We start from the raw sequence: 14725 nt of genomic DNA on the forward strand, positions 1-14725 counted from the left end.
AACACACCCATCTGCATGCGTGGGTGCACCTGCTTCCGCTGAAGAAACAAGTGTTTCAAGTGGTACAAAACTCCCCGCGCTTTCCAGCGGATCTTCTTCAACACTCTTTTCAGTGTAGATAATAAATGTGGACCATCATTGTCTTGGTTTACCTTCTACACTTAAAATGGTTCAAGCATGCTGTGTCTTTCACGTTTCGTTAGAGAAGAAGATGGGTACAATTTTGAGGATTCTCTCTCAATAACAGGTCTAAATAATACCACACTTTCTCAAAACGAGACCACTGGTATTTCTGACATTGAAGTTAATAAGTTCTCGATGTCTGTTTCTGGTTCCATAAGAACTGCTGTAAATCACACAGGAAAAAGAAAAAGCACACGAACAACTTTTTTGAAAAGGAGAAATAAATACTGTATGTCAAATGGGTGAGAGCAGGCCTACATTTTTTTATCGTCTAAATCCATTTCTGCTTCCTTATAGGTACACTATTTGGTTCTGGTACAGGTCACAGTACAGTACTGATGTTGCGAGCACAGTCGATCCCCTGTGTATGATGACATGCATAAAAACTAATGTCCAATAACAAGTATCCGTGAGCGCGGGACCGCGACTCACTACGGACTGCCCACTCAAACATTTCTCCCACACGCGGTTACTCTCTGCCTCTATGTCATCTGAAAGATTCTATTTGAACAATCAGTTCTTAGTTTAGGAAGCGGGTCGAACCCGGGCCGTCTGAAAGAGGCCGCACAAACGTAAAATTAAACGCCAACACATCAGATGCAAAGAGAATAAGACTGGCTTCTGAGTGACGCTCCCTGCAGCTCTAGGCCGACATGCAACCATGCTCTGGGACTGTGAAATTAAGTTTTCTACCAAATCCTTACCCAGGCCAGTTTTGTCTGGCCCATCCTGCGTGCAATGTGGCCGGGAACACAAATTTAAATTTCTTATGGTGGGAGTTACAAACGTACTGAATAGTGACGTAAATGTGCTATCCACGTTTCTTTAGCATGTATTTAATAGGGAACATCCTTAGACTTCGGAATTGACATAATAACCAGGAAAACACGCTAGAGGGGGACGTCTTAACCAGTTTCGACTGTATGTAGGAAACAGGTGGAGAGCAGCAACTTACTGTGTAAGCACGCGTGGATAGAGCACACACAGAAGAGACAAAATGTTTGATTGCAGCCTTTGATGGGTGGAAGATAGAATAAGAACGGTAGTGGTCGTTGTTGATTAGTGAACACTGTTGTGGGGTAAATAGAGGGAAGGCATAGACGAAACAAGAGAATGGGAAAAAGGAGCAATTAGCAGGTGTTAAGACCAACCGGGTGCTACCCTAGACCTGAGCATCAGTTGATATCCAACTTTGGAATCTCTTAAGGTCAAAAGGGCGGGACAATGGGGATAAATGTTTAAGGACTTTAGCTGTGAAACAATCATGAAGTGTGGTTTGATGATGTCGAGTATGAATGAGGAAAGGAAGATCTCGGGTTGCAAAGCTAACAGGAGCAAAATACTGTATATACCCTATTTACTCAAATAATCAGCACACATTTTTTTTTTTCTAAAAAAATGTATTAAAATTACCAAGTGAATGGCTGGATTTTGGTATTGCAGGTACTGAATTGGCCTTATTTTAATTTGGCTAGATTGCTGGTAGTCAGTCCAGAAGGTCTGCATTGAAGCTGGTAGATGATTTGGGATGAAGTGCAGTCATGATGGCTTTGTATGGAATAGGACTTGTTTGTGGCAGTGGTGGTGAGGGAGGTGGTTATGTTGGTAAAAATGGTTATAGGTATATGTAGATGGCAGGTCTTACAGCAGTAATGTTCACAGGGGAAAAAGCCAGAAAAGAGTGGGAGTTGGTGTGGTTTATAGCGAGTGAGAATGTTTTTGAAGTTTGATGGGCAACTGGATGTTGTGGGACTTTTTGGAAGATCTTGGGCATGTGGTAAGGATGAGAAAGGGATGAATTTTCTTTAACAGGCGATTGATTTTCTTTACATTGATTCTTCTTCATGGTGAATAAATCCATTATTTGTTTTCTTGTTAATGGTTAAATTTGATGTTACCAAATGTGTTGCTTTAGGTTGCTGTGGCTCTTAATAACAATGCCATTGAACTGCACACCATAGAGCGAGCTGTTAAAGACGCGGAGTGTCGATGTCTTCGGAAGATTTCTAGTCAGGGCCATCACTCAGAAGTCCGGACGCTTTGCTTCAGTTCAGATAGCCTAGCCATTGCTTCAGCAAGTGCTGATTCGCTCAAGATGTGGAACAGGTAAGAGAGACTCTGCTTCACTTCAGATAGCCTGGTCATAGCACCAGCTAATGCTGATTCACTGAAGATGTGGAACAGGTATAACGATCAGCTTTGTAAATTTATTATCAGCTCCTTTTGTGGTTAACCTATGTTCTTTCTCTTATATCAACTCGCCCTTGCCCAGGTTTTTCCATCTTTCTCATTATCCTGCCCTTCCCACATAATGCTACAAATGGCTTAACTTCTAAATTGACAGTTTACAAACCGTGTGACTAATGCCTTAAGTATGTCGGCAGTGCTCTGCTGCTGCAAGAACAACTGATCCAATATGGGCACAGCACACAGCCCTAATAAAATGTAACACTAAGATAAGGTGACATATTACGAGAACATATTAAAAACAAATTCACTGAAACCAGAAACACACTATATTCATTTATATCATTTGACACTAAAACGAGAAAGGTCAATTATTAAGAATAAATGAGAATGAGGAAATAATAAATTACTCACTGCTGGCAGAGGAAGAATATTATGATCTACAAAATGAATACTCCACTAATATTACTGTCACTATTGCCAGCTCCCAAAGAGATGACTAAATTGTCAACATAGTTCTGCACTACATCTTCATTTCTCCATTGTTTGTGGATGATCAATACTTTCCTCCAGTCATCTGCACTAACATTCACCACAGGTTCAGTTAATAGGTTTTCTAATGGAAACAGTGAAGTATTTCTTTTTTGCAGCAACATAATAAATTTAATATGAGCTCAGTTCTTCTTAGTTGGATTGAAGTGGCAATGAAAAAAAAAAAAAAAGTGGAAGTCTAATTTCTTTGTGTCCATGACGTCTTGCAATTTCATCTACAACATATTTTGGAAATTGTGGTTTATTTTCCTTCATGAGCTGCAACTATTCATCTTTCCTTGTGTCGTGTCTAGAGGGATAGACAGGAAATACTGTATATGAAAAATTCACATTATTGAAGAAAATGGATCTTTGAAGCGTACCATAGCTTAATAATGTGGTGAATGTAAACAGTAAAGTTGGCAAGTGAACTCTATATTTCAAATGAGTTTGATGATAAAAAAAAAAAAGAAAGATGTGGGAAATGACTTGGTTCAGCCTAGTTTTTGATAAAGCATTACAAATATTTGATGTATGTGAAGTAATGTTATTTATGCGCAAACATTATTTGTAGTCATCTGAATCAATTTAGTTTCACTTATCACTCCAAAAAGCTGCCCAATTTCAATTCTTAATCGATACTCGTGTTTGAAAGTACGTTGTTTTGAAAGGGGTGAAGTGTCAGTTAGTCGCTGCTCATTTAACTAACTAACATCCAACACACGTGCGGGAATAGCTCACTGTTGACTGCTGTGTTGATGGTGTTCGTAGTGCACTAGTGAATTTGTTTATTATTATTATGGGTTTCTTTCTTGTTAATATTTAGTAATATATAATTAATGAAGTTGGTAATCAGTCTTTGTTTCGGTGTTCAGGATTCAGTTAACTGTGCAACACTTCATAGGCTTTTACTTCAGAACCTCACCTTTCATTCACGGTTCACTCAGTCTTATCGTACAAAACATTTCTTTCCAAGTTAGGATGATGACGTGTGAGTAATTAGGCCTACACCTGGTTCCACTTTATTCGATACCATTCAGATTCTTAAAATATTATTATTATTATTATTATTATTATTATTATTATTATTATTATACATTTTTCTATACATGTTTCGTCCTTGTTATAGGATAACTGCTTGCGCTTAACACAACCTCTATTTTCATCCAAGTTTGTTCAATTTTATCATCACACAAAATATTTAAGAATATTAAATAATCCTTCAGGGAAGAGAAAACATTTTATATTTACAGTGGAACCTCGATTCTCCGTTTTTGGAGGGACCACGGAAGAAAAACGTACAACACGGGAAAATGGAAATTCCGGGAACGAATGAACCATCAACAATTTGGCTAAACATGAAATATGTATACTTATATACGGCCCTAAAACAAACCAAACCACAGCCCCAATGGGCCTTCCACCTACCAAGCGATCACCCTCGGTCCGAAGGCCTGCAGATTACGAGGTGACGCAGGGTCAGTGTGACGAAACCTCTCGGCCGTTATTCCTAGCTCTCTAGACCGGGGTCGTCATATCACCATTAAATAGCTCCTCAATTAAAGGTAATCGTAGAATGACTGAACCTGGAAGTAGCCTCATATCCTGGTAAAAATGCCTGTCCTGGCCAGTAATCGAACCCAGGCCTTCCGGGTGAGAGGCAGGCAACTTAGACCGCGGGGCTGGCTTCAAACGTTATTTACCGGTACAGGACTTGAAAATCTCGAAACTTTACATTCAGTTTTACCAGGGAAACTTCGTCAGTTTCCTCTGAAAACTTCATCAGATTCCTTTGAAAACTTCTTTCAATTCAGCAACTTTGATCAGTCAAACTCTTTGAAAAATCTGATACCCGTACCGCCAAGGCAAACAACAATTAACCACAAGTAGTTTTTCATTCTCTACTCTAATAAAATAAAGCACATTAGATACAAAAGCATCCAATATGATGGCAAAATTCCTTTATTTTTTTTAATCTTCCATTGTAATTTGGTCACCGGTATACTGTTCCTAGTCAGTTTATGGAAAGCTTGTACCGCGTATAATACGCTAACCTTTTCTTGAGCCCGATTTTTACGGGGTGAGGAGTAAGGAGGGAGCGCTGCTGGTTCCGGTTATACTGCCAACTGGATGGAAATGAAATCTGAATTGAATTGATAATATGATCGATCGAGATGAATTTTCTAAACATTTATTATCTTACGCCAACAACTGTGTCACACATACATTATTTAACATTATATAAAATTTCTCGATGCAAATTTTGTTCCTAGCATGAATTATATAGTTTGACTTTGCTGTGTAAACAACAACAGTACTAGTTCATAAAGTGTACGCCAGATGTCACACAGTGATGCATAAGCGATTCATAGTTTGTGTTTCAAAGGTTGCCAATATGGTTGTCAAAAATAACCGAGGTCTACTGATTCAGCACTAGGAAGCTCAGGGCTCAAGAAAAGGTAAATTAGGCCTACATAGACTTTTGTAGGTTATGTTGAACTTGAGAATTTGGTTTCGAAAGTATCACTCCTCAAGTTCTTGAATGCATTATATTTAGTTCTGTCCGTCACTAATCACAAGCAAATTGGAAAGAGAAAAAAAAATCATTAACACTTCCAAAATTACGATTATTTGCGATCTTGAGCTCAGCTGGAATGCGCGCTTGCTGCACAAGTCGGTATGAGTGCGAAATGATACAAAGTTTTTTAATGTAACATACGTAAATAAAACGTCTGTGGTTTTTATAACATTTTAACACAAAAACGTGAAATTCCCAGTCTTTTATTTGGACAAAAACAGTAATAGACAATTCCAAAACCTCCCATGGTTTTATGTATGTAAGGTGCAACATCTGTTCTGGTCTCAATAACAGAATTGTATACGATAATATTAAATACTAAATTTGTGTTACTTAAGGAGCAGTTTCGATTCCTGCCTGAAAACCCAGTGACTATACAATGCCCTGAGGGAAATGCTGAAAACCTCTTCGGCAATATACTCGGAAAAAAAAACCACCCATCTAAGCCTGGACATAATGTAGACGTTTTGTAAGTAAGAACATTTGCCAAAACTTGTTCCATCTTCAAATAGAGCTGTCAAAATGTGCTCTGTCTCCTTCCAATTGTTGCGGGCACTTTCTACTTTATGATTTCCGAGGATTCTCTAAACAATACTTCCCGAATGCGATGCTATGATGATCCCTTATGCAAGTTCACCGTCGATCGCTTTTCCAGTACAGTACCATACTTCCTCAAATTACCGAAATGACGGGACGTCAACACCAAGATCCGTAAGTATGCCGCAGCCGTCCTTTCGTAAGATACAGTTTCTTGAAAAACGCGTGATCGAGGATTTAGCGTTGATGGGACTTACATTTCTGGATGGTTGATCCGGGAAATCGTTTCTTCGAGGAACGGATAATGCAGGATTTTTACAACGTGATTTAATTAGGATGCTCCCGGGACCACATAATTTTAATGAATAATACGGGAAAACGTAGTTTCCGGGAACCTATAATCGAGGTTCTACTGTACTCACATTGGCAATGGAAAAGGTTTTGTGGAAGGAGAGTTACTATGTTTTGAATCGAACTCCACAAGAGACGTACCACTAGGAAATGTATGGATACGTATTCAAAGAATGCTGTGTTAATATTCTCTCTCATTGGTAACCCAAGAAATTGTGTGTCCCTACTCCATTTCCCGAAGCTGTGGGTCACCCTATTACAATGAATAGCTAACCAAAGGGCCAACGATGGTGTTAAATATGAATTGTGAGCTGTTTAACATACAGAGTTCCTTCTTTGACAACTAGATATTCACTTAATCGTGCTTCTGAGGGACGACATTTGTTAGAATAAGGCGGCCTTCGGTTGGTGATGAAGCATGTTTGAAGGCATTCCATTTTCTCTAGAAGTACTTGTGGGGTTTTGAAAATAATCGCAATCAGTGTCCATACATAATGGTAAGGCTAGATGTAGGAAACAGTGTAGTTCTATTTTAAAAAAAAGTTATATCAGCAGATATTGACATCTGGAGAAGTACGAGCCTGTTAGGGTAACATTATTGAAAGCAAAACCAGATTTTTAATATCTTTTTGAATTATGTGAAGTGGGGATGTGATTAGCCCTGAGGCTTACCTGCTGGTTTCTCATCCGGAAGATAGGTTCAAAACTAGGTCGAACCTGGGTTAAATTTTTCATCTCAAAGTCATGTAGTGTCAGGAAGAGCATCCAGCCTTAAACCCCTGGCCAGAACCAAACTGTGCCTGGGTGGCTTCAACGACTCCAGAAGAAGTTGGAATGAACTGAAGAAAGTATTTTACAAGTTATTTGTAGTGAATTTGAGGTGAACATTATTGCTGAATCGTGTACTCATTTATCTACTGTCGACCAAAATATTATGTATACTCGAGTCTGGAAGTTGTGACCAAGAATGATTACAACTGGCTGGACTTGAATCTCTTCAGGAAAGTAGTCATTTACCCAATATTCTTTTTCAATTTCTGTGGCATGTTTTATACCTTTTTTCACTGCTCAGGCGTTACAGTACATAAGGTTTCTTGGCATAGGTCTCTTGCCTCATTTATGCCTTTTCTTTTGTCTCCAGTGTTCGCTCAGTTTAATTTTGCAGTTTATTCTTTGCATAAGCCCAGATCTGTTCTATATTGTTCATTTCCCAGTGAGCTACTGGCAGCCAGATAAGTTCAACATCTTGTCCTGTTTCTTTAGTGATTTGTTCAATTTTATTCTGAGGCGTGCTGAACTTCAACATTCCATCGATTCATAGGTGGAAAGGACAGGGTGAAAATTCAAGAAACAATTTGGTAATATTGCATGACTTACCCGGCGATGTATTTTGAAGTCATACAGCATAACCATCGGATATATAAAGATTACAACACAACAAAGAATGCAATTTTCCAACCACCCCATGCAGAGAAAAAAGTTGCCTTTCAGAGTTGATAATGACTTTTTTTTCTCTTGGAAACTGTAAAAAAGGCATTAATAAATGAATAAAAATAAATAAAATTCTGAAATTTATAAAAAATATATGAAATATTCCAGTGTATATTGTATTAAAATTTGGATTCGATCTGATAGGTTTTTGAGAAATAATGTCATAAAGTTGGCACATGGTTAAAACATGTTTAGCGTCTCCGAAAACCGTAAAAGAGTAGTTAGTGGGACGTAAAACAAATAACATTATTTAAATGGACACTTTTGCGTTTCTCTTGTGATTAAAAAATATTAAAATATAAATTAAAAATTCCAAACCAACATGACAAATTGAGAAATGAAATTAGGAAAATTATGGTGTTATTGGATTTTCTGCAGGCCTTTTGGTTATTTCAACAACCTCCAAACTTGAGTACACATAATAGTTTTGGTCGACAGCAAGTATACAGTCGACTGACTGGTGACTGGTGTAAATTGTTTTGTCGTGCAACTGTGTGCTTGTTTTTGAAACAGACCTTCTCAAGTATGTCTGCGGACTGTGGAAACAGGTTATGCCCTATCGACATGTTTTGTGCCTGGAGACAGACATGTTCTGGTGGGGTTGAAGTCTGGGCACCTTCTTATTGTGGACATAGCTGCAGGGGACGTGTTGGAGACAATACCTGCTCACAATCAGGAACTGTGGGCCATTTCCATCACCCCTGATCAGGTAAGAGGCCTGTTTCTCTATGGACAATGTGTGCTCCTGATTTATCTTATCCAGAGTTTCTTGATTTCAGTGCTTATTTGATTGTTTTCTTTTTTTTAAACCGATGTAGATCATGGGACACTGATATCTCTCTATGTATAAAAGCAAAAGCCATTGTTCACTCACTCATCATTATTTCTCACACTTCCCACGGTGCTAGATAGCTGATATTTGGAAAATGTGTTCCTTACAAGCTAATTAGGAAAGGGAAAGCTGTTTCATTCCGATGCTTTGGGATTAAGGATGTGAAATTGGGGTAACTAGCCTAATGATCAATATTGCTTTATAAACTGTTCTAAAGCATTTAGAGGGTAATGATCCAATATGTTTATTTCAGTGTCTTAAAAAAAAATATGATCATGATGTTTGTTGTTTTGTTGTTTAAAGGGGCCTAACATTTTTTTTTGCTAGGGGCTTTACGTCGCACTGACACAGATAGGTCTTATGGCGACGATGGGATAGGAAAAGCCTAGGAGTTGGAAGGAAGCGGCCGTGGCCTTAATTAAGGTACAGCCCCAGCATTTGCCTGGTGTGAAAATGGGAAACCACGGAAAACCATTTTCAGGGCAGCCGATAGTGGGATTCGAACCTACTATCTCCCGGATGCAAGCTCACAGCCGCACGCCTCTACGCACACGGCCAACTCGCCCGGTGCCTAACATCTAGGTCATCGGTCCTCCCAAAAATATAGCAAAATTTTTAGCCCTGTGGATATTCTAACAAGGGATACCCTTTAGCTCTGAACCACATACACACACAAAAAGAAGCTTAAAATGTGATCATCATAGTAACAATTGTCTGACGAGGGAATATCGGCAATGGTTGAGTCTCTGATCGCGATGAAACTTGTAATACACATTGAGGTACACATAAAAATATGTCAGCATCAACTTTGGGTGCCGACATTCATTAGGGCATTAACTAAGGGGCCTAAAAGTTGCGACTTTTCAAGTTCCGCGCGAACTTAGCTGGTCATTGCTAAGCCTGCCTCGTGCCACACCTCTGTACCTCTTTCCTTCCCCCAACCTTCTGGTCCTGCGCCCCACGTTTCCCTTCTACCTGCGCCTGCTGGTCTACTTAGCTGTTGAAGGGGACCAGTGGCACACTTTGCGTTATCTATCAGCCTTCCTCATAGCTCTCCTTTGTAATTCCTACATTGTATTTGTCAGTTTAATTTTTCTGAAATATTTATGAAAACGTTTGTGACGATTCCTTAAGCGTAATGTCTATCCCTTCCAATCTTCCCATCGCCACTACAAGGCCCCTGTTCAGCATAGCAGGTGCGGCCACCTGGGAGAGGTACTGGTCATCCTTCCAAGTTGTATCTCCCAACCCAAAGTCTCGCTCCAGGACACTGCCCTTGAGGCGTCCCAACGACTTCGAATTAACAAGGTTTTACTGTAATGAAGTAGTTCTTCATTTCTTCTCTGATGCCTTGATCTGTCTTCACCAGGTTACCATCATCTGTTTCCAGTGCAAGGATATTGCCATGCTCACTTCTTCTGTTCTTGACTATTTTATAAAGCAACTTCCTATTACTTTCACAGTCTTCTGTTAGTCTGATAGTGAACTCGTCCCAGCATTTTTCCTTTTCTTCTTTAATCAGCCGCTTCACAAATAGCTTCTTGTTCCGGTACTCCTGTGCCAAGTACTGAAGTTCATCTTCTTGGTGGACTGATTTCTGTTTTTCATTTTCTTTGCTGCATTTTTTCTTTCACAGCAGTTTTCACCCTCTCATTCCATGGTGTTTATTTCTCCCTGCATATTGCATTTGTCTTTCCACGTAGTGATTTGGCTTCTGAAACCATGGTGTTCTTGAATGACAGCCACTCTTCTTCCACTCCTCTTTTTTCATTTTTTGGTAATTTGGCTGATATCTTTCTTTGGTATTCTACTTTCTTTCCATCTTCTCTTAGCAACCAGGTCTTTATCTTTGGCATTTTCTTGCACTTGACATTCTGCAGATGGACGTTCCCAAAAGCCAGTGGTCACCATCGATACTTTCACTTGGAATAACCTTCTTAAAGTCTGTTGGCTCTGTGGAAATGTCGCTGATGACTGACCAAGCCAATCTTCGCATAGGTCAAATGTAAAGTTGTTGATGTTTTTTCAGATGGCGGTGTCCTGTCAACAGTCCTACTAGCCATCTTATATTTTCTCTGCTGAGTTTCAACAGTTCTTTAGTATGCTTCTTGCTTGGTCCTTTTATCAGTTCCTTTGCAAGCCTGCATCCTGGAGTATTTTTCCAGTTTTCCATTTGTTTCTTTTGTACCAATTTTCCTATGTAGTGTCAGGCTTGTCCATAGGAAATCCCGCATACAGGTTCTGGGCCTACAAAATGTGTTTCTGCCCCTTTTCTGGCCAGTTTAGCTGCCTTTTCATTTACTTCTATGCCTACATGCCCTGGTACCCATATTATTTTGACAATGTTGTGCTTTGAGAGCTTCAGGAGAAGTGAGTGGCAATACCAGACAAAACGGCCTGGGTTAACAGAATGCAATTTTTTAGTGATGTTTTCTCCTGGGATGAGTTTTTACTTATTTTCTGGAATCTGCACTTTGCTCATGGGGAAGGAAATATACCTCTGAAAGAGGGTGAACACATACAGGGTGTTATAGAGAAAATTAGGAAAAAAATGTATGTTATTTTATCAACCAGGTCCTGACCTTTCTGTGCATGAAAGTACAATTAGTTTCAAAGGAAGAGTTTCATTCAAGATTTAAACCAAAATATCATTGAAAGTAGTTCTTTGTACATATATTTCATAATAGCGGACTACAGTGTACTTCAAATTAACCACTGTCACATCATAAAGTGGAGTGTGCCTTGTGCCATTCTTCCAAAGAAAAAATAATTTTACGATTTTTATTTTGCCTTCTGACCGCTTCAAATTTGGATTTCCACTTGTAAACAAGGTATGTGGTATATTTAGGCATATTTTCATGGTTTTAGTAAAGTTCCTAAAATTTTGCATGCATTTTAATTTTTTAATTTTCTTTGCCGCCTACTGTCATAAATGACCGCCGCCCGCGAAGGGTTAATTCTCGGTTGATAGCTTTCAAATGCCATGGAAAACACTATTTCCGTAATGTATCCTACAAAGTGCATTTACATTATTCAATAATTCTCTCCTTTAAAACCGTAAGTCCGTTGGGCTCGGCATTAAAAACTTTAAAAAATGCAGTTTATCGGCACTGACAATATTGTTTGGTGCGTAGGAATTGATTAGATGAGCCACCCTTATTCGTCAACTGTCGGCATCGCCAGTGTTCGTGGATCATGTTTCTCCGCACACTGCCTGTTAAGTGATATTGTGGTGTTCCTCAAAACGTTGAATACAAAAGAATTACGATTTCACTCAAACTTAGCCTATATGAAGCACACTGCAGACACACTGAAGTGAGTGAAAGTGCAGAAAGCTACCCTGCACGTTCCGGAAGACGCCTTCTTTCATGATGCAGAGAAATTTTGAATCTAAATTACTCTGTAAAATATTATTTTTAAAAAAGTAAAGGCAGTTTTGAATTAAAAGACTGAATTTCGGTAATGGGACTGACATTGTTCTTTGAATTATCCGTATTTCAAATTAAACAGTGTAAGTAACATGCAAAGCTGTTCCTCATGTTTCCGGGAACGAGAGCTGCTTCGAAGTAGGCGAGATTTCGAATTAACCGATTTTGAATTATCGAGGTTCTACTGAATAGTCAGTTTTATTTACTCTTATATCACATCATTCATTTCATCTCATTAACTCCTCTGATGAGGTTGATGTCAGGAAGCTCATCCGGTCGTAAAAACTTGCTACAAAGATTCGCCTCACTTCATACTCGACCCTGTAGAGGAAAGGGATAAGGGTATCGTGTTACGCATTATTAATGCAAAAGAACTTAATGACCCGTCATTTGTCTCTGTCAGTTAAGCAGTAGGCCTACCACACAGTAAACCTGAAGTGATTTCATTTGAATTATCGTCGTCTTGTGCCGCCAACTTCCCCGCTATCCGGCGTGTTTGCATTCCAGATGACGCCATCTTCATTGCCATGCACTGCTACTGAGAGTTGAAACAGTTGAAACTTTTAAAAAATACCGTAATTTTGTTCCAGGCTATAGAGTCTAAACAGTGAGAATCTGTTCGCAAATGGTTTCTGGAGATGGTCTCTGTTATTCTCAGTTGGAGTACGTGTAGCAGAAGCCACCCCTTCCAAATAAAGCTGTATTGTAGAAAGCCAACCCATCAGCTGACAAGTAGCATATGTTTCAAGTTGTACTTCCAAATGTAATTCATAGTGACCGGAAGTATTCTTTGGATAACTGCGGCTGTCAAAAGCCTGGTCCTTTATTTTAAAGTATATTTCATGCTTGTTTGCTACGTTTATCACATCCGGATTTATCTAAACAGCTGTAATTGAGATAAGAGCGATCGCATTGTTTAGGTTAGTATGCTATGATGTGACCGGATAGTGCCAGAAGTTCCCCAACGGAAGGAATAAAAATAACTAATAGGAAACTTGCCGAATTTAAGGATATCGACAGGTGTGGCGGTAATGCGTTTTGTTATCATAATGTTTAATTTTGTATGTTCGTTGTCTCCATTTTGTTTTTATTAACGCATAGTATGTTTTGTTTGGAGTCTACGAACATTGTTAAAGTAGTTAGCTGGGACATAAAATCATTATTATTATTATTATTATTATTATTATTAGTTAGGTACGTTGGCGAGTAAAACAATCATGATTGGATTGTTTTTATCACTTTTAAACCTAGCCACTTCTTTCCTAAAATTGCCTGTACTGGCCCGAGTTAAGAGATATTAAAAGATCACTGTGTTAATGATCTCGCTTGCTATATTATAGCAACTGTGAATATTTCTTAACTAAAGTAAACTAGTTTTCTCATCCTGAGGTGGTGCAGCTCTTTTTAGACATGCCCCTAATGGAGGAGAGCTGCATGTACCGTTTTTACTGCACTATGGTACTGGGAATCGAACTCAGGCCCCAAGAATGGCAGCTAATTGTGCTAACCATTATGCTGGGGGACATTCTTAACTACAAAACACAGACATATAGTATGACTGATGCATGCTTGCAATGCACGGGTTGGACACAAAACTATTCACCTATTTGTGCGATGTCATCAGAGCTGCAGCACACCTACGCTAAGGAGGCGGACAATTCTTAACTGCGAAACACAGATATACTGCATGACTTTGTAAAGCGTGTTTTCATTGCGTGGGTCGTATGGACAAAACTATTCACAAATTTGTGTGGTGTCATCAGAGATGCAATAAGGCTTGTACCTGCTTCGAAGCGGAATCATTGTTCTTCTCAGACAAATTACGTTGGGGGGTGTCTTGTATGCAAGATTTAATTTTTTTCATTTTCTTTGTCTCGAAAAGCCGGGGTCTAATGCACGAGTAAATACGGTATCTGGTCCGGGAGATTTTCTTGGTTTCATACTTTTGGAGACTTTGGTGAATTCATGGAAGTTGGTTGGACTCCCATCCACTGTTGTGGCACGTGTTGGAGGAAGTCTTCGTCAGCAGTTGACCTTCGATTTAAAAGTAGGCTGAAGTGTTCTTTCCAGCGTCTTAATATGTCTTGACTGTCTGTAAGTCGGGTGGTGTTGTCAACAGCTTTCAGTGCACCTGATGAAGAGCGAGAGGACCTAAAAAATTCCTTCAGTTTGTCGTGGAAATTCCGGTCTCTGGCATTGGACAGATTCTGGATTTCTTTGGCTTTCTGCTGCCACCATTCGTTTTTCATCTGTCTTATATCAGTCTGACATTTCGTCTAGCTCTTGGAAACGTGCTTTCTTCACTGCAGAGGAAGGGTCATGTGTAAGGGATAAGTAAGCTTCCCTTTTTTTTTTTTTTTTACTATATCATCAAAACCAATCATTTTTCTTCCTTTTCTCGTAGCCAGTATTTTTTCTGACGAATCTTTGATGGTAGTTTGGACTGTGGCCCATTTCATCTCTATACCTGTGGTATTGATTGGATTGGAAATCAGTTGCTCTGTTATGGCATTTTGGAATTCTTTAGCAACAGTTTTATTTTGAAGTTTGGAGGTATCAAATTTCATCCTTGAAGTGTTTGTGAAACGAGTATGTAGTTTCTGGCAC

The 14725-nt window shown here is 39.2% G+C and overlaps 1 protein-coding gene across 1 annotated transcript in view; it reads left to right on the top strand.

Annotated features, from left to right (window-relative positions):
* LOC136878945 (WD repeat-containing protein 3) overlaps positions 1-14725 on the top strand; it is a 135048-nt gene that overhangs the window by 39234 nt on the left and 81089 nt on the right. Inside the window, exons 8-9 of the mRNA XM_067152569.2 lie at positions 2099-2289; positions 8372-8567. Of these exons, the coding sequence (XP_067008670.2) occupies positions 2099-2289; positions 8372-8567 (387 nt within the window). The remainder of the gene's footprint in view (positions 1-2098; positions 2290-8371; positions 8568-14725) is intronic.

This window comes from Anabrus simplex, chromosome 8 (genome assembly GCF_040414725.1).
Source record: "Anabrus simplex isolate iqAnaSimp1 chromosome 8, ASM4041472v1, whole genome shotgun sequence".
Taxonomy (NCBI): Eukaryota; Metazoa; Arthropoda; class Insecta; order Orthoptera; family Tettigoniidae; genus Anabrus; species Anabrus simplex.